The sequence below is a fragment of the Lagenorhynchus albirostris genome, chromosome 20 (assembly GCF_949774975.1).
Source record: "Lagenorhynchus albirostris chromosome 20, mLagAlb1.1, whole genome shotgun sequence".
Classification (NCBI taxonomy): domain Eukaryota; kingdom Metazoa; phylum Chordata; class Mammalia; order Artiodactyla; family Delphinidae; genus Lagenorhynchus; species Lagenorhynchus albirostris.
The window spans coordinates 22,375,631-22,395,671 of NC_083114.1; the positions used below are offsets into that span (position 1 = coordinate 22,375,631).

General features: G+C 38.3%; 1 protein-coding gene across 1 annotated transcript in view; it reads left to right on the top strand.

Moving 5' to 3' along the window:
• Nucleotides 1-20,041, top strand: part of LOC132511537 (AP-2 complex subunit beta-like) — a 192,376-nt gene that overhangs the window by 27,080 nt on the left and 145,255 nt on the right. The window contains 5 exon segments of the mRNA XM_060134757.1: nucleotides 1,420-1,498; nucleotides 1,501-1,522; nucleotides 3,548-3,713; nucleotides 5,260-5,358; nucleotides 13,134-13,393. Coding sequence (XP_059990740.1) covers nucleotides 1,420-1,498; nucleotides 1,501-1,522; nucleotides 3,548-3,713; nucleotides 5,260-5,358; nucleotides 13,134-13,393 — 626 coding nt within the window.

Consider the following 20,041-nt stretch of genomic DNA (forward strand, 5'->3'; position numbering starts at 1 on the left):
AGAAAATTAAATCTAGAGGCTTGGTAATATTCATATTCAGTGTTTTAGGCAAGAATACCTCTTAGATGCTGCTGTGAATTTCCTATTGCACCTTATCAGGAGGCATATAATGGAATGACCCATCATAATACATTGTAATATATGATAAATCAGTCCTTGGTTTTTAGGATCTCTCTTCTGGAACCCTTCTTTTAAAAACTATGACTTATTGTTTCAATACATTAGTTTTGTCACTTGTATTCTTCCATATTCCCTTCATTAATGAAAGACTAATAGATTAAATTCTATTTTATAGATGAGCATAGGCTGTGGAAAGTTGCAGTTTACCTAAGGCCATAGACTTGCAGTTATATAGCCCAGAAGATGGCAAATTTTTCTTAAGAGTTTTTTGAGTCACAGATAACTTTGAAAATATAATGAAAATTGTAAACCTTCTCCCAGGAAAATATGCTTGTGTGCACAAATGAAATTTGGCAGTTTCATTTCAAGAGGTTTAAAGATGCCTTCTGTCTGTGCTCATTTATGAACTGCAGATAAAGACCTCTTCGCTTGGCTTATTCTTTCATTCTTATTCTTTCCTTCTACCTTGACTTATGCTTTCTTCTCACTTCTGTCATCCTGGCTATCCAAGATGATTTTTTTCACTTGAACTGTTTCTTGTAGAGAGTAAAATTTGGAGTATATCTAGAACTTCTGTATATCTCCATCAGATAACCCAGCCTCTAGTATAGTGTGGTCAAATTAAATACCTCATCTTTTAGTCTAGTTTAGTTGATACACCTGAATGTTCCAAAAGAAATATTTTTTATGTTGAGATTGTGTTATTGTTGTAGTTTCTTAGGACAGGGCCAAAAGTAAGCTCATCACACGAGATGAATTGTGCCAAAGCACAGCAGTAGAGGGCTGCTGCTCGCTCAGGCAAAACAGCGCCGTCTGCCCTGCTGTGGTAGCTTTTATTAAAACATTATCTAGGTTTACACTTTAAGACTTGTTTTCTTAACATTTCAGAAGTGCCAAAGCAGCAACCTATGTTTTTATTAATTATACAAGCAATAATTGGCTTTCGTGAGAACCTACCGTGCTTCGTCCTTGAACGCAAGAACAGCATAAAGTTCCCACCATTATTTTGATTATACTGAAGTAGCACAAGGACATTTCCTTGCGTTCCCACCACTCTGATTATACTGAGGACATCTCATGGATCAGTGCCCAAAGCGCTCAATGCTTCTTTTGCAGGCCCCCGGTTTGCTGGGGTGGGGGCTCAAAGCAATCAGGACTGTTTGCAGTTCTGGCTTATTCGCCAGCCCCCAGTTTGCTGGGGGGGGGGCTCATGGGTCACGTCTCCTTTCCATGTCCTCAGTTATCCCACTACAGTTATTGGATGGATCATCTGACTTCTCATTATGTTCCTCTTTGCAGCAATCTGCAGAGCGCTGTGTAAGCACATTGCTTGATCTCGTCCAAACCAAAGTAAATTATGTGGTCCAAGAGGCGATTGTTATATCTTCCGCAAATATCCCAAGTACGTCCAGAAACTTCTGACCCTCTTCCTCAGATCATTTAGGAAATGTTTAAGTAAGGCACTTTGAGGTTGGCTAGGTAAGAATTAATCTTTGTAAAGTAACTGGTCATAATTGAATATTAAAAATCAGAAATATATAAGTTGGTTAGCACAAGGATTAAAATCTGATTTTTCACTCTGCTTTATCACTCTTAGAAGAATTGAAGTGCTGTCTGAATATGTATTGTCAATTGGCATATATTAAAGTTAGCCAGATTCTTTGGTGATGAAGTTACTATTAAATAAGGATACCCATATATTCCACGTTGTCTGGGAATAATCCATTTTATGCCTCTTACCAGGCATAATTAATAATTGTGCCCCTTTTCACTGTCAGAAATGTCTCAGTTTGAATAATAAATTATATGGTCACCTTATTGTAAAAGCCAGGGAGGTGACAGCTTCACTATTCACTTAGTATGTTACCTAGTACTTGTAGAAAATTATAGAACATGCAACAGTGAACTGTCAGAGTTTCAGGCCTTTTCTGAAGTATTGTAGCTGCTTCCATTAAGATATACAAAATCTACATTTTCACTCCACAAAAATTTTCACATTGAGGCCTCTTAGTTATGAAACAAAAATACTTTTTCAGATTTGCTTTTGAAGGCAAACAATTAAGGAATCTGAAAGAGTTAAATAAGAGCAGATCTTATAAGCATCCTAAATCTCATTTTACCTTATAATCATAGAGATGAACTGTGCTAAGGCTTCTGATTATCGTTAAAGATAATGTGAAACGAAGTGACTTACAGTTAGTTAGCTTAGTGGTGGACTCAGAATTAGAAGAAATATTTTAATAAGGTAGTGGTTTTTTAAGCATTATATATATATATATATATATATATATATATATAAATTCTAGAAATGGTATTTTTGGAAAAAGGATCATATACTTTTACCACTCTCCCAGGAAAGAGGAGGGTTGGGTTTCTAAACTTCTTGATTAATTGGGGAGGTGTATACCTTAATATGCTTGGTAAAGAAATGTGTCCATTTCTGGTTTGTATTACTGAGGGATTATGATAGTTTAATTTTAAGAAAGCATTATCGAGAACCTGGTTTAATCAGTGGAAATAGGGCAATTAAGTGTATTATTCAGTTGTCCATATCTCATTTATTATACAATTTCATTCTGATGTTTAAAACTACATTAGCCGGGCTTCCCTGGTGGGGCAGTGGTTGAGAGTCCGCCTGCCGCTGCAGGGGACACGGGTTTGTGCCCTGGTCTGGGAAGATCCCACATGCCGCGGAGCGGCTGGGCCCGTGAGCCATGGCCGCTGAGCCTGCGCATCCGGAACCTGTGCTCCGCAACGGGAGAGGCCCGCATACCGCAAAAAAAAAACAAAAACAAAAAAAACCACATTAGCCAAGGAGATGGATTTAACATGGTAAAGAATGAGAGCTATAGACCTGTAAAAATAAATACTTGAATTGCTTATTTCTTCAGAAAAACAGATCATTAGTGTGGGTGCCTTGGGAGGAAAGAACATAAAGATCTCTATAGAAAGCAGAGATAGGTGGATAAGAGACAAAATTACTGTTTCTGGATGCTATTACTGTCTGACTCCATTTTCCTAATAGTAAAGTGGAATTTCTGTTCCTCTACGATGAAGGTAAAATGAAGTAATAGGAAATTTCTCTGATCTAGTTATGAGAAAGACTGTGAGAAATGTAAGGTAGTGGTATTATCTTAAACCATAGGTTAGTTTTTCCTTGTGAAAAGAATATCTGATAAGCTTTTTTTTTTTTCTGATAAGCTTTTATAAAGATTTATGGTCTAGTTATTAAAACATAATTGAAGGAAAATTGAAGACATTTATAATTTTCTGGCTTTAAAGCTTGTACATTCTCTTGGCTAAAAGTCTTTGTAGTTTGGTGGTGGTTTAGGGTACCTTGTCCATGGTTTTTTGCTTTTTAGGCTTCATTGTTAAATACACTTCTCAGTTTTGCCTTCAGTAACCATAGTCCATTTTGTTATATCAGATATGAAAGTATCATTGCCACTTTGTGTGAGAACTTAGACTCACTGGATGAGCCAGATGCTCCAGCAGCTATGATTTGGATTGTGGGAGAATATGCTGAAAGAATTGACAATGCAGATGAGTTATTAGAGAGGTTCCTGGAAGGTTTTCATGATGAAAGCACCCAGGTAAGTTCCCATCTATATCTTAATGTATTAGATGTTTTGGGGACGACTTCAGGAAAGGTAAAAGTTAGGCAGTTTCATGTGTGCGAATTTATATACACATATAGTATGTTCATTTTTCTCCCAAAAAGGGGTGACCTTTTTCAGTTGTGCTAACTTCTGTTGGAACAAGCCTGCCTAATTTAGACAGTGGTTCTCAAACTTTAATGAGCCTAGAAGCACCTAAGCACTGGTGTTTAACCTGTGTTAAAGGACAGGTTGCTGGGCCCCACCCCTAGAGTTTCTGAGTCAGTAGGTCTGAGATGGGCCTAAGCATGTTCATTTCTTACAAGGTTGAGGGTGGTGATGCTATTGCTGCTGCTGGTCCAGAACCACACTTTGACAACTACTGACTTAGAGCAGTAGTTATTACTTTTTAATTTTCTGTCACCTAAAGATGATTACCCATTGCTGTTAGTAATGGTTGTGGCTCAGTTGCAGCTGGGGTTTCTGTCTAGGGTGAAGGCTGGCATGTGCAGTTTGAAAAGATTCTTTGTGGATGGTTAGACTCCTTCCCATCTTCTGTCTGTCTTCTACCAAAACTGAGAGACCTTCGAGTCAAAGGCCCAGAGAAGCAGATAAATTATTAAAGCTTTTTCCCCGGCATTTGTACTCACTGCAAATTGAAGTTCATGTGTGTAATCTATCGTAGTAATTTTAATAGGCCCTACAAGGAACATATACCAGCCGTAGTTTCATGGTTCGGCAGGCGACTCTTTTTTTTTTTTAATTATTATTTTTAAAATTTTATTCTTTTTTTTTTTAAATAGATTTGTTTCATTTATTTATTTATTTATTTTTGGCTGCATTGGGTCTTCCATTGCTGTGCGCAGGCTTTCTCTAGTTGCCGCGAGCGGGGGCCACTCTTCATTGCAGTGCGAGGGCTTCTCATTGTGGTGGCTTCTCTTGTTGCGGAGCACAGACTCTAGGTGCGCAGGCTTCTGTTGTTGTGGTGCAGGGCTTAGTTGCTCTGTGGCACGTGGGATCTTCCTGGACCAGGGCTCAAACCCGTGTCCCCTGCATTGGCAGGCGGATTCTTAACCACTGCGCCACCAGGGAAGCCCTAGCATGCCACTCTTAATTAGTTGTGATCTGGCATAATTCTACTGTCTTGGCTCTTGCCTCAGTATGATAAATGATTCCCTAATTCCCTGGAAGTTGTAGCTTTTGGTGGAAGTAAATAATAAAGGATTTGGTCAGGAACCAGTTTTATTGCCATCAGTATGTTAGCATGTACTTTAAGAAATACAGGTGATTATCTGGGCCAGAAACATACCGGCAGTTTTTGATGCCAAAAAATGCAGTTTGGAGATAGGAGGCTAGTGAGTTTTCAGTTGATGAAAACCTTTGACTGCTATTGTGGATATTGGCTGAGTTTTAACCTTTGTTTCTTAATCAAAATCAGAAAGACCTCATAGTAAGTCATATTTTGGAAAATATCACTTTGGAATTCATGGTGTGGAATAATGCAAATGCCTTTCACTTTACCTATTAAATTACATTTGCTTAGGTACAGCTCACTCTGCTTACTGCCATAGTGAAGCTGTTTCTCAAGAAACCATCAGAAATGCAGGAGCTGGTACAGCAGGTCTTGAGTTTGGCAACACAGGTAAGAAGTCTGAAAAAAGCATGGAGTTGATTTGTCTTGTTTTAAATTCTAGGAAATTGTGAAACTTTTTCCAAGAAGGTTCATTTGCAGAGATTTTAAACGGAAGGAGTGCAGTCTTTAGATTCTGTTAAAAAAATAAAAACAGTGCCTCTTTTACATATTCTGCTGAATTAGAACTGGTTGTATGGCTTCTAAATGAATCGACTGACTCCAGTTTTAACAATAATTCATGAAAATTGAACTTAGACTCTTTAGTGTTAATGAAGGACATGACTTTGTGAAAATGACATTGAGTCTCACAGTATCTCCTTCTGGGGACTTAATTTCAGCTTTCAAATGAAAGTACCCTGTAGAGATGGTAAATGCTTTGACAAATATCTCGTGTGCTGTTCTACCTTCTAGATAAGTTGCCTTTCTCTTTAAGTAATTTTAAAGTGCTAATGCTGCTTCCTTATTTATTTAGTATTTTTGGTCCTTTTAGGGAGGGTTCTGATTTCAGGAATGTGGCAACCAGCTGGATACACAGAAATCAAAGTAATTACTTTTTCTGACGTAACTAGTATAATGATCAGTCCATCATGATCCAGTAATGTTCTTAATTGAATTTGAGAACAGGCTGGCTTTAGCAGGTTGTCAAGAGTTATGATGTTTACACATGGAATCTGATTCAGATATTCAATTTACCATTTTCCTCTTTCATCTCTTTATAGTTGTATATTAACAGCATTTGATCTTTAACCTAGTTCTGAGCTGTCATCTTACCTTTTTTTTTTTTTTTTTGCTCTGGGGAGCTTTATTTCATATCAATAATGAACACAATTGGAGGACTAAATATGGTAAATCCTGAAATTAATTAATACGGTTGGGATGTGCACTTAGTACACTTCTTGAAACCCAGTTCCAAACTGAGACCATAAATGTGAACCTTGAATAGTTGTCAATACATCATCTGTTAAGTGGTCAAAGCGCATCATTTGGTACATGATAAATGCAAAGTTCTTCTTTCCTCTGACAGTATTTAATTTTAGAAATGTCAGGAATCCATTTTAAGGAAAAGAAGTTCAACGGGCAGATAAGGCATTTGAATACTTAATGGAATACTATAAAGCAGACAACATTATTAAATAAGTTGTTTATAGAATATGCTATACAACTCTGAAAAAAATACAGCCAAGAAAACTGCTAGAGTCAAAGGCTACTTTCTGACACTTGATTCAAGTACAGATGTTTTATAATCAATGAATTCAAATGTGAAAAAGACCTGAACTAGAAATTAAGATAATTGTCGTTTCTGATTACTGATGCACGTAAACATTACTGAGAATTATCGCTTGATTATCTTTTAAGGAGCAGTTGACCAACAGTAGTTGAGTTAAAGGATGTCAGAAAATTCACTTCACAGAAAATAGAGGTGTCCCACTCCACCCCTTGTACCTCTCAGTTTTCTCCATTTCTCCAACAAATTATGAATGAACCTTTTAGTGTGCTATTTCCCCAAGTCTCTAAACCTTCACTTGACCCCATTATGGTTAGTGTGAAGAAGCATCCATATGAGTATGTGGAGTCAAGGGCAGGCCATGGCTCACCATCTGTCCATGAAAAGTGGACTGGGAGGTTGTCCATCACTGATGAGGCATGTCTTGGCACTAAGAGCAGAAATTGGTCATCTTATGAATCAAAGTAGTTTAGGTTAGACGTTAATTTTCACGTTAATGTTTAATAGGTCATCTACAGGGGGCCATTTTGAATAGAAATTGCCCCTTCTTAATCATGTAGTGCTTATTACAGACTCTGTAGGGTGATTGCCATTAAATTAGCCATGTATTTGACTTCATCTTAGGGCCTTGAAGTTCATTTCTGTCTTTTGCTACAGGCCCTGGAGCCTCTCTCCTTTGTACGAAAGAAAGAGCTCTGTATAAATTAACCAGATTCAAAGAAGTCTTGTGTTTATTCTAGATGGTAATATAGTAAACTTGACTTTAATGAGGCCTATGTACTAACACTTCAGAAAACTCCCTAAACACAGATAAATACATATTTATACAGTCTCTTAGCTTTCTCAGAAGTCTCATTTTCTTCAAGAACCATGGGATTTCTGTTTATTAAAGTATTTCAAGTTTTAACTCTCCCCTGATGGCCACATTTCAAAGCATCAGCAATATCTGGCTCTCCATGAAAGTTACCACAAGAAGTAGAAAATAAGGAAAGAGAAAATGTAGAGATGGGAGTGCTGGGTGGTGACCTAGAATCACTCGGCGGGTAAGAGACTGTCTCGGCTTACATTGTGTGACAGATTCATGCCTCAGCCAAATTGAAGATTCTGTGTTTATGTATGTGTGGAATAGTCAAAATCATCTTAACTGCTGAGAGGCCACTTGACATTCATCCACCTTGGAAAATAGATATACCTTTCCTATTATTAATTTTACATCTTTTAAAATTTATTTGTTAGAGCTCTTTGAAGTGTTTTTTCTAAAACTTCCTTTTGCCTGAAGCAAGGCAATTTCCATAACCATCAAGGCAATGGTTATTTAATATTATCTATATTGAGCATTCTAGATTTCCTAGTCTAGACCCTTTATTACCCATTTGTATCTCTGTTAAGATGGAGTTAGAACAATTTTCTAAAAAGAATTTTGGCTTTGCTCCTTGTCTACTCACTTTTTTAATTTAATTATTTATTTACTTTTGGCTGCACACGGGCTTTTTCTACTTGCAGCGAGTAGGGGCTACTCTTCGTTGTGGTGCGCAGGCTTCTCATTGCAGTGGCTTCTCTTGTTGTGGAGCACAGGCTCCAGTAGTTGTGGCACATGGGCTTCAGTAGTTGTGGCACACGGGCTCTGTGCTCCGTGGCATGTGGGGTTTTCCCAGACCAGGGCTCGAACCTGTGTCCCCTGCATTGGCAGGCAGATTCTTAACCACTGTGCCACCAGGGAAATCCTGTCTACTCACTTCTGAATAGATAAGGCTAGCCTCATAATCAAGTGAGTGTCTTTGGTCGATTCTATTGTATTCACAAGTTCTGAACCCTGCCTTCACCTCCATTGTCTCTTAAGGCTTCTGTACCTGTATTTAACAGGCAGCATAGGAGAGCTGTGTTTTAGGTTCTTGTCAGAGTTCAAACTCACTCTTATTACAGTATTTGCCTGAGATAAAGTGTTTAGGGAGGATTCCCTATGTTCTTATAGATGTTGAAATTTACCACTGAATCAAGCCAGATTAGTAGAGAGCTGGGGATCTAGACTGCATTGTATTTGACCCTTATTAGAATAGTTTTTACTGAATTACACTAATATCATCATCCTGTAGTAAGGGTTGTCATGAGAAACTATCCTCTTTAGATGTGTTATCAAAGTATTTATTCCATTATATATTTTTTTCCTGTATGAAACCCCATAAAAAAATTCCTAACCAGTTTTGGATTCTCTTATGCATTAGTATGTAATTAACTGCCCCTCTGAATGGCTTATCTGACTAGACTTGTTTTTCATATCAGATGTTTGAAAGCTTAGAATCAAATTTAAGGATCTCCCGTAGAAAATGTGTGGGTCATCGTGGCTTGCATTTTTCTGCCTTTGCTTCTAATTTATGTTCTTTAGCCTTAGATGTATTTTTATAAGCTTTGCTAAATCCTTTTCTAGAACATGGCAGGGTATAAATAAACCATCAGACGTTCCTAATTCTAGATTTTCTGTACAAGGACTAGTAGAGAATCTTAGTAACAACAGTCACCTGTATAGTGCTTACTATGTGCCAGGCTTTCAGTGAGGGTTAATACTGTTACTCTTCCCATTTTATAGGTGAGGAAACTGAGACATAGAGAGGCCGGCCCAGTTAGTATGGGGTGGAACTAGGACTCAAACCCAAGTAGCCTGGCTCCAGAGTCTTTGCCCTTTTCTACTCTGTTAATGCTGCTTCTCAAGTCTGAAAGTTAAGAATGACTTTTGAGAATACGCATTTCCTGTCTTCCCTGCCTGAAGCATTGTTGTGCATAAGCCAGTATAAATAAGTGAATTTAGAGGTTTTAAGATTATTGTGGATGATTATTTCATATTTGGCTATAAATAATAAATAAATAAAACAGTTTCTCTAGACTTGCCTTTTCTGTCCAGTTAATGAAATCTGAGGCATTAGCATAATAGAATAAGCACATTTATATAAGTCTTTTCCACTGGAATTTTCCTCTGGAATTTTTTTCTCAAGTTCATGAAATAAGAACCTAATTTAATATTTATGTTACCAGCCATAAATTTTTAAGTTGAGGGTAGCATGATCTGCTGAGTTACGTTAATTTGAATTGGGTGGTGGGGTTCTGTTTCTGCTACATCCACTGGTTCAGGACGTGACTGGGCAAATTTCTCTGTCATACTATTGTTCTGTCTTTATAGTAGACTTAATCCTATTGTTTATCTATGCTGAGAATTCAGTGAAGTATATGTGAAATCTTTGTGCTTCTAATTTTAAATAAAATAGTGGTATGATTAGAAATATTATGGGACTTCCCTGGTGGTGCAGTGGTTGAGAGTCCGCCTGCCAATGCAGGGCACATGGGTTCGAGCCCTGGTCCGGGAGGATCCCACATGCCGCGGAGCAACTAAGCCCGTGCACCACAACTGCTGAGCCTGTGCTATGGAGCCCGCGGGCCACAACTACTGAGCCCACGTGCCACAACTACTGAAGCCCATGCGCCTAGAGCCCAAGCTCTGCAACGGGAGAAGCCACTGCAATGAGAAGCCCATGCACCGCAACGAAGAGTAGCCCCTGCTCGCGGCAACTAGAGAAAGCCCACGCACAGCAGTGAAGACCAAACAACGAAGACTCAATGCACCAAAAAATAAATAAATTTATAAAAACAACAACAATAAAGAAAAAAGAATAAAAGGGGAGCAGAGAACAGATACGACAAATAGAAAAGAAATGACAACAGGTCTTTTCGCTTTGATAGTTTTAGAGGAATTAGGAAAGAATACTCATAGAAGTGTCCAAACTTTAGTAATTACTTTTTTTAGTACATGGAAAAGAAGTCTTCACCTTAGTTTTTCCATCTGTGAACTAGAGACCATCATCATCAAAATCACCTGTGCTGCTTGTTAAAAATAAAAGTTCCTGGGCCCCACTTCTGACCTAATGAATCAGAAAGTCTGGAATCTGCACTTTCAGTGGCTTTCCTGGTGTGTTAAAATGTTGATGCACATTATAGTTTAAGAATTACTGTTTCAGAGCTTGCATGGTAAGAATTGTTTTGGAAGCTCTCAAATTTTGGGAAATACACTATTTTCTTGAGATCCTTACGGGGGCCTATAAGACTAGCAGTACAGTAGATCCGAAACCAAATTTTCTGAGTCACCAAACACATAATGGCACCTTAAAATCATAAAAAGTTTCTATTTTCTTGTCATTAGCTTTGACTGGGCCTGATTTAGCGTGGTCTCCATGTGAAATATTGAGGCAGTGAAGCCCAGCTGATAGTAGTCCTAACAGATCACCCCTCAGGATAACTGAGTTTGGACAGTGGAGATCCTTGCCCACTCTTCACTTCTAGTCCTGGAAAATATGCACTCATTTTCTCATTTCTCATAGGACTAAATTTTTCTGTTAAGATTTACAGTATGTATACCCTTTGATCCAGTGATTCTGTCTCCAGAAGTTTGTCCTGTTGCAGTGTTTTGAATTTGTGGGGGGACTCAAGCTATTTTCACAGAAGTATATATTTTGTGAATCCCCACAGGAATTGTTTTTTTTTTTTGGCCATTTGGTTAAATATGTACCAGGTATATGAGAGAAATAGTTTGAAGTAAAAACAAAATTATTTTGATAAGTATATTATTAAGCTGTATTATGTAGTTTATTTTAATATGTTTAACAACTTTACTACTATATAAAGGCAAATTAAGTTTTCCCAGTTAAGTGATGTGTAGTGTTCATTGTGTAATAAAAAGCATAGTCTACAAATTTTAGATGACATGCTTTGGGGACTGAATATACAGATTAAAATTTAACTTTTAATTTAAATATCAATAAAAGCTGGGCAGGGGATTGCTTTCCTGATGCAATACTTGGAGAAAGTTGTATTCTGCTCTTTTAAAAAATCAACTTGTTTATGTTTCATAATAGTCACGCTTTGTTTCCAAATGAAAATCTAAGTGAGGAGGTTTCAGGCTGCTATTTATAAACACTTCCTCAGGAGCAAATTAGCCCCCCTCCCAACAAGCAACAAAACAAACTCATTTAAATTGGATAGTATCACTGTTTCCTTTTTTTAACCCTGGCATTTCAAATACTACAAACATTTTGATATGAATAATACATGTATATATGTGCATTTCTATTAGAATAATGCAACCTATGTATGTGATAAAGATTACCTTGAGGTAAAATTTACCCTTTTTATACTGTATTAACTTGTATCTCAGTGTTCTTTATGCTTTTTTGTTTTTAACCAGCACTCCATTTTGAGTGCAAATTAAATAATACATGATTAAGAAAATGTATATAAAACCATCAGGGTCACTTCCGGTGTTGAGCTGAATGATACGTGCCTTAAATGGCTAAATTATAAACCAGTTCATCTGCTTATGTAGAAACTCATGGGAAAAACCCTGGCCTAGTTTAAAGAAAATATTTTTGTATGTGTTTTAAATACAGAAATTGAAATGGGACTGATTGTTGCCTTTAATAACATGATACCACTGAAACAATTCATGCGTAAATGAATGCCACTATATAGACATTCTGAGAGGTGGATACCAGGATATTTATTGCAACTTTATAATGATTGCAAAAATAAATAGTAGGAAGGAGGGAGAAAGAGGCAACAGCCTAAATGTTCATCAATAGGACACTAGTAAATAATGATGCAGTGCTGCATATACAGTGGAAAATGACAGCTGTATGTGCCAATATGGAAAGCAGCTTGAGAAGCAGTATACATACTATGAAACTGGTTTTGTATAAAATAAATATATATGTGTGGGAGCTCTCTGGTAAGATATATAGTGCACTGTTAATATGGCTATTTTGGGGATGGGGAGTTAAGGTGGGATAGGGTTGGATGATAGGGGGAGACTTATTTTTATATTATACATTTCTAAATCGTGATGTGTCATTGATAATACATTTTTCTTAGCCCTGACCATGTATAAAATTATTTTTAAACAGCCACAAAAAAAAAGAGACCACTAAATTCAAGTGTCACCCCTTTTAGAAGCACTTAGTTATGTTCTCTCTTGAACAGTTTTTTTTATTATTTAGGTAATAGTACCTCTCATACTATATTGTAATAATTAATACTCTTTGAGCTCACTGAGGTCAGGCACTGTGTTGTTGTCTCTTTATTTCCAGGGCCTAGCCAGTGTCTCCATAGGAGATAGTTAATAAATATTTGAATGAAGAAAGAAGGTATGGGTGAAATATATGTAAGCTGTGTTTCATGAATAATCCTGCTAATATTAAAGCAGTTAAAAACATTATTTTTATGTCCTGAGGCCATCGTAAGCAGTTGATTTTTACTGGCTTAAAATTTATTTTCCTTTTCCCAACTTCATTTTGAATTTGAGTCTTAGAACTAACCTACTTCAATTTATATTTAAATTCTTGGAAACATTAGAGATTACAGAATTATGGCTCTATTAACAATATATTGAGTCTAAATATCTTCTTAACGGCCAACTCTGCGTAAATCACTTCAGCATTGCCTTGATAATAAATCCAGCAGTTTGGCTTTCTGTATGGAGAAAGGTTACATTTAAACCTTCTTGCCATTGCCTTTTCATTAGGATTCTGATAATCCTGACCTTCAAGACCGGGGCTCTATTAATTGGCGCCTTCTCTCAACTGATCCTGTCACAGCCAAAGAAGTAGTCTTGTCTGAGAAGCCACTGATCTCTGAGGAGACAGATCTTATTGAGCCAACTCTGTTGGATGAGCTCATCTGCCACATTGGTTATTTGGCCTCAGTGTATCATCAGCCGCCCAATGCTTTTGTGGAAGGAAGTCATGGAATCCATCGCAAACACTTGCCAGTACATCATGGGAGGTAAGCAGGTAAACTAGGTTTGAGTGAGAAGTGATTCTCTGTTTAGACGAAGTTGGTCTTCCTCAAGCTTTTATAGCCTAGAAAAATTTGCTATGCATTTGGCAAACCTACTCTACTGCCCTGGAGGCTTCATCTGAATACTAGTGACCACACACAAACAATGGGTTAAAAGGCCCCTCTGTGTTCTAACCTCAGGGTAGGTAAGGTTGTGCCTTTAGAAAATTGTGGTGAAGATTTTCTAAATGGATAAAGTTTGAAAGTTGCTTAAGTTTCCAGAAAGATGAGGCTAGAAATTTTCCCAGAGTTGAAAACTTGGTAAAAAGCCTGTACAGGTGTACCACAGAGATAATGCACTTCAGTTCCAGACCACTGTGATGAAGTGTCATGAATTTTTTTGTTGTTGTGTTTTCAGTGCATATAAAAGTTATGTCTATACTATACTGTAGTCTATTAAATGTGCAATAGTATTATGTCTAAAAAAATAGTCTACATACCTTAATTTAAAAATACTGTATTGCTGGGGCTTCCCTGGTGGTGCAGTGGTTGAGAGTCCGCCTGCCGATGCAGGAGACGCGGGTTCGTGCCCCGGTCTGGGACGATCCCATATGCCGCGGAGCTGCTAGGCCCGTGAGCCATGGCCGCTGAGCCTGCGTGTCCGGAGCCTGTACTCTGCAATGGGAGAGGCCACAGCAGTGAGAGGGCCCGCGTACTGCAAAAATAAATAAATAAATAAAAATAAAAATACTGTATTGCTAAAAAATGCTTATCATCATCTGACAATTCAGGGTTGCCATAATCTTTGAATTTGTAAAGACTGCAATATCTGCAAAGTGCAATAAAATGAGGTCCGCCCATGTATACATTTAGCTATTTTTATCCTTTACTGTAACTTTGGTTCAAGCTTATGGATGAAGTTAGCAGATACTGCTTCTCTTATGCTGTAAAGCTAGCTGTTAGTGAAATAATGTTTGCAGGATTGTTTTATAAGAGCAGCCTAGATTCTGTGTAGACATAGTTGTTCAGTTGCCTGTACCTTTTTTTACCAAAATAAATTGCTCCATATCAGTAAGGAAATGCTATTATGAACAGACTGTCAGGTAACATGGAACTCTTGCTTTATAGATAACCTTAAAACTTTAATTTGGGAGCGGCAGTACTCTAATAAACTCTTATAATGGGTATCTTGGAATCTTTTCAGAATCTCCCTTCATTAATTATAATAAACCTCAAATCTAAGTAGAATTTGATCTCTGAGTGGTTAGAGTATCTGCACTTGCACCGTTTCTGAGTGTCTCGTATTGTCTAATATATATTGCTGTTTCAGTGGTTCATGAATAGCCAGAGTATAGGATTTATTGCTTTACAAATTAGTGTAGTCAACGTTTACAATACTGTAGCTCTGTTTTGACAGACTATGGGCACAGATAAACAAAAAGAAAAGGGCAGTACCCAAGAAAATGATTATTAATCTTTCATTAGCCCTTGAGTTGAATCTTTGGTTTTAGGGCAGTGCTGTGATTTTCACCCAAAGGCAACTTGTGGTTTCATGAGGATCAGGCCTCGTTACAGGGTGTTTGACCTCATAGGCAAGCATATTTAACATTCGCTAGATATGACCATTTAACTTCTAAGTACATCTCCCAGCCTGTGCTTCAAGTTTTGATAAATAGATACGGACTTTCTGTTGTTTGCCATTTAAATTACCTTTCTCCTGATAACTTTGACCCTCAAATGGGATGGGGAAAGTGAAACAAATCAACAAACAAAAACAACTCTTCCTATAACACAAAGAGAGAACCAATATGTAAAAAGAAGCACAGTCTCTTACATAAGGTCTTTATCAGATTACTAGCCTTCAATTTGTTACCGTCACAATTCCTTATGTGGTTCCTTTTTGGATGACCTTTTTGTCCATTTGTGCTTGTTTTGGGTTTTTGGGGGTTTTTTTGCGCTACGCGGGCCTCTCACTGCTGTGGCCTCTCCCGTTGCGGAGCACAGGCTCCGGACGCGCAGGCTCAGCGGCCATGGCTCACGGGCCTAGCAGCTCCGTGGCATGTGGGATCCTCCCAGACCGGGACACGAACCTGTGTCCCCTGCATCGGCAGGCAGACTCTCAACCACTGCACCACCAGGGAAGCCCTGGTTAGAGCTTTTTGTAGAAACTTTTGTCTTGTCCAAGGTCATAGAAATCCTCTTGGTTTTCCCCTTCACATTTATGTCTGATTTATCTCTAATTTTTGTTTATGTTGTGAGGTGTAGGAGTCAAGGCTCATTTTTGTCTCACGCAGCTATTCAGTTGACCCGGCACCATCTATTAAGATCATTTCCCCCTGCCTAGTCCATTTAACATCTCTTGGAACTCACCACTTCGTTTTTATTTTTACAGTGTTGTGGCAGTAACGGTTTAGGTCACTCTTAGCTCATCTTCATGTCCATTCTCCCAACTTCAGTCCATTATACACACAGCTGCTTGGGTAATGTTCCTCTAAATGTTCATTTTAGTTCTTTGTTCAACAAATAAAAGTGATTGTGCATTGCCTATCATATAAAAATTAACTCTCCAGACCTTTTTTCAGAGTTGTATTTCCCTCATCTTCACTTCCCCCAAATCTTACCAATTACAGTGTCTGCTCCTGCCATTATAATTTTTTCACCACCCCTCAAGTCAAATTGTTCATTTCTGTGCCTTTGCACAAGCTATCCTTTCTTTTTCTGAAGGTCTCTCCCTGGTAGTTCCTCATAACTATGCTGTTTTTGAAAATGTAGCCATAAAACCATTCTCAGAATCTTTTGGGATCAGCCCCACCTGGTTCTGTTTTGCTTCTCATCTATATCCTGTCAGTGTGCAGACACACAATACTCATTTCTGCTTTTACACAGTGAGTATGCTTTTCACTTGTTCTGTGAATGCTGGTTTTTTATTTGTTTGTTTGAGTATAAGTTATTTGAGGACAGGAAATATATTTCCTTTTTTATTTTTTTAAAAAAAGATGTATTTCCCCAGAGTTCTCATTACAGTGCTCTCTTATAGAGTAGGTGCTCAATTAAAATTGATTGACTGATGAAGTTATATAGTATAAGAGTTTTTTCCCCCTCCTGTTTTTGTATATCTGACCTTCACCCATTGCCTTGTTACTATGTCCCAGGTGAAACTGACTTTTCTCTTTTCCCCTCTTTCTGTGTGTGACTTGCAACACTGTTGCGGGTGACAGCCCTGTTGGCACCACCACTGCCACCAACCTGGAACAGCCTCAGGTTATCCCCTCTCAAGGTGACCTTCTGGGGGATCTTTTAAACCTTGACCTTGGTCCCCCAGTCAATGTGCCACAGGTATCCTCCATGCAGATGGGAGCAGTGGATCTCTTGGGAGGAGGACTAGATAGTCTGGTAAGCATCTTTCTTCTTTCTTTTGGTTATTTAAATTCTTTTTATTTTTAAATTTCTGGGGTTATTTTTAATTCTTGATATGCTGAAGAACTTTAAATTATTCCGCTTTTTAGAACTAGACCTTTCCTTGATGAGCAGAGCAATGTCCTTTGATAAAGGACGGGATTATTTTTTCTAGAGATTTAATTGATACTGTTCATCATTGGTATGGGATATGTCTGCAAGTGTACATGATTATTTTGTTGTCCTGCCTCTGAATGGAACTTTTGATGTTTAACCAACCTAGTCACCTTTCCAGAGCTTATTGTTGCTCCTGCTGCTTAACTCTGGATAGCCCCTGTAATTCCCCTTCTGACCTGAACATCATTCAGATGACCTCATAGTGATCATCCTATTTTGAGGCTTTCAAACTTTTGCCTTTTTTGTATTTTGTTGGCTTATGCCTTGTCTAATTCCAAAAGGTTCATTGGAGCCATTTGTGTTATTTTTAAAAATGTATCTTACTTATAGTTGAGAAGTACTTCATTTTTTTTTTTTTTCATTGCAGTATGCAGGCCTCTCACTGTTGTGGCCTCTCCCGTTGCGGAGCACAGGCTCCGGATGCGCAGGCTCAGTGGCCATGGCTCACGGGCCCAGCCGCTCTGCGGCATGTGGGACCTTCCCGGACCGGGGCACGAACCCGTGTCCCCTGCATCGGCAGGCGGACTCTAAACCACTGCGCCACCAGGGAAGCCCGAGTAGTACTTCTTGATTGGTTCTTTTTTCCCCTTTTCCATCCACACACCCCCACTCCACCCTGTCATACTTCCAATTTAATTAGCTTCCAGGATTCTAATACTAAAAGGCTCCAATGTCCAGAGTATCTGTGAATATGTGCCACCAGTGGAAGCCAATTAGTTACTGTTGCTGTAAAAGATAAATGAGAAATATTAAGGATGACCTTCCATCTGTGTAGAGAAGGCCAGAAAAATAGCAGGTCTCATCACATGGCTCCCTGCAAATTAGATACTTAACTGTGGTGGAATTAGAGGGGCTTTTTTAGCTGAACACTTGAAAATAAGTTGTTCATCAACCTGATGACTATAAATATGCCCAACAAACTGATTTATTTCCCAGCATCAGAAATTGGAAGGCAATGCCATAGATACAAAAATATATGTTCTCAGAGATTACATAAACAAAACGACCTTACTTTCTGCTTCATACACTGGCATTTTCTCTTCTACTTTACGAGCAGTATTATGTCTGGGATTTATGCCAGCTGGTACAGGTACATTTACTTTTGGCTGACAGAGAGCCTAAGGAGATAGGGTTACCGTCATATCTTTGTGGGTGATGCGTTTTACTAATGGAAGTCACTGCTTCCAGAGTCTATACACTGAGCAAGCTCTGGACTCTAGCTAATGGTGACAAAAATGAGCACTGCTTTTGTCTTCCTTGGGAATAAAAGCATTTGCTTTTCATTTTCATATCTCTAATGAATAGAGTTGACTGAATAGCTTCCTCGTGTGATATCCTGTGTTGCTATATAACCTCCTTAATAGACTCAGGAGACTGACAAATGAATATTGAAATATTCATGGAGACTCTCAGAAATCCCTTATAAACACTGAAATAGCTCATCCTATTCTGTTGACACATGAGCTACAAGTTAAATGTTACATCCTCCCCACGGTTATGCCTTACCAACCCTGCTTATTTCCCTAGTGGTTTACGACATAGTGGACTTGCTGAACCTAAGAAGACAAAGAAATTAAGTTTGAAGGATGGAGGGGAGAAAGAGGCTCTATATTTTGATGTTGACTGGCCCAGGATTCTGTCTTCTTGTTTCTTAACCCACTTTAGCATGGAAGGGAAAGAAACATGTTATTTCCATTTGGCTTTGTATCAGCTCTTGCTGGCCCTTAAAACTAGTGAGTTTTCTCCTTATATTTTACACAGCTTAATCCAGTCATGTGTCAGAATTCTGGCAAGTTTACATCAGATAGAAAAACAATTAGAACTTTCTCAGATTGTAGTAGCCCAAGTCACACATGGGCCTTTTTTTGCAAAGGATATTCTCTTTGGGGTGGAGAATAAATTGTTTTTATAATTGGATGTCTAAATATTATACAGCCTTTGCTAGGTAGGCCCAGTAATGTTTCTGTGTAACTCTAAATTTTAGCTTATTCTGACTTTGGGATTTAAAATGGTATAATTGGTGTTATAGCCCCAGAAAGTGTTTACATGCAGGTTTCTTCAGCTTATTCTGTGATATAAGTATGTCCCAGAAATCAAAATGAGGAGTAAAAGCCCTTCTTTTTGCTTTGGATCTGTATGTAGTTAAATATATATCACTCAAAGAACCAAGATTCCTTTTAAGAGAACATCACAAGGAAGAGGCCTAAATCTGGCTGTGTGAAAGACTAGTTTCTGTGGCAGCAGTAGTCTATGCCAGTTTTAAAATACTTTTATTGTTCTTACGTAAATTATCTAATTTAAAGAGGAAAATCGTTCTCAAAGTTTTTACTTAGTCTATACAGATAGTGCTGTTTCTTGAATGAATTGTTGCCTTACAGTAGTGCTTCTCAAGCTAATGTGTACATAAATCAACTGGAGATCTTGAACAAGACAGATTCTTATTGCTCTGGGGTGAGACCTAGGAGTCTGCATTTCTAACAAACACCCAGGTCTGTGGACCACATTTTGCATAGTAAAGACATAGAGTATCTGTGATCACTGTGAACCACTTCACTTTAGTGTTTGAATAGCTGTTGGTAAACCCAGATGCCTTGTTCTCTTGGCTTCAGTAGTAAACACACTCCTGGAAAGGGGGCTCCTACTCTGCCTCAGATTGAGAGAGGGCAAGAAACTCTTGAAATTATTTTGTTAAAGGTCTGTCTTTCACTCTCTAGGAAGAAGAATGTTGCTGGGTGTGGTAGAATTTGACCCAGGTCCCCATTTAAAATATGGCCTGGATTAGAGTTATGTGATTGTCTGGCAAGCAGCACTCAGGTTACGTGGGTATTCACCTCAGAACAGCTCTCAGCAGCGTTTTTGCTGCTTTTATCACTGGTTTCTAACAGAACCTTACCCATAGAGGTCAGTGGTGTGCTGCTAATGAAGCGTGGCAGCTACTAACATTTTATTTCAAACTTTGTGGTTCTCACTCTAGCTGCATAATTGGTATTTAAAAATATATATTGTCAGCGTTTGGACCCAACCCTAGAGCAATTAAACGGAATGTCTGGGAGACAGGACCTTAGACATTGGTATTTTTTT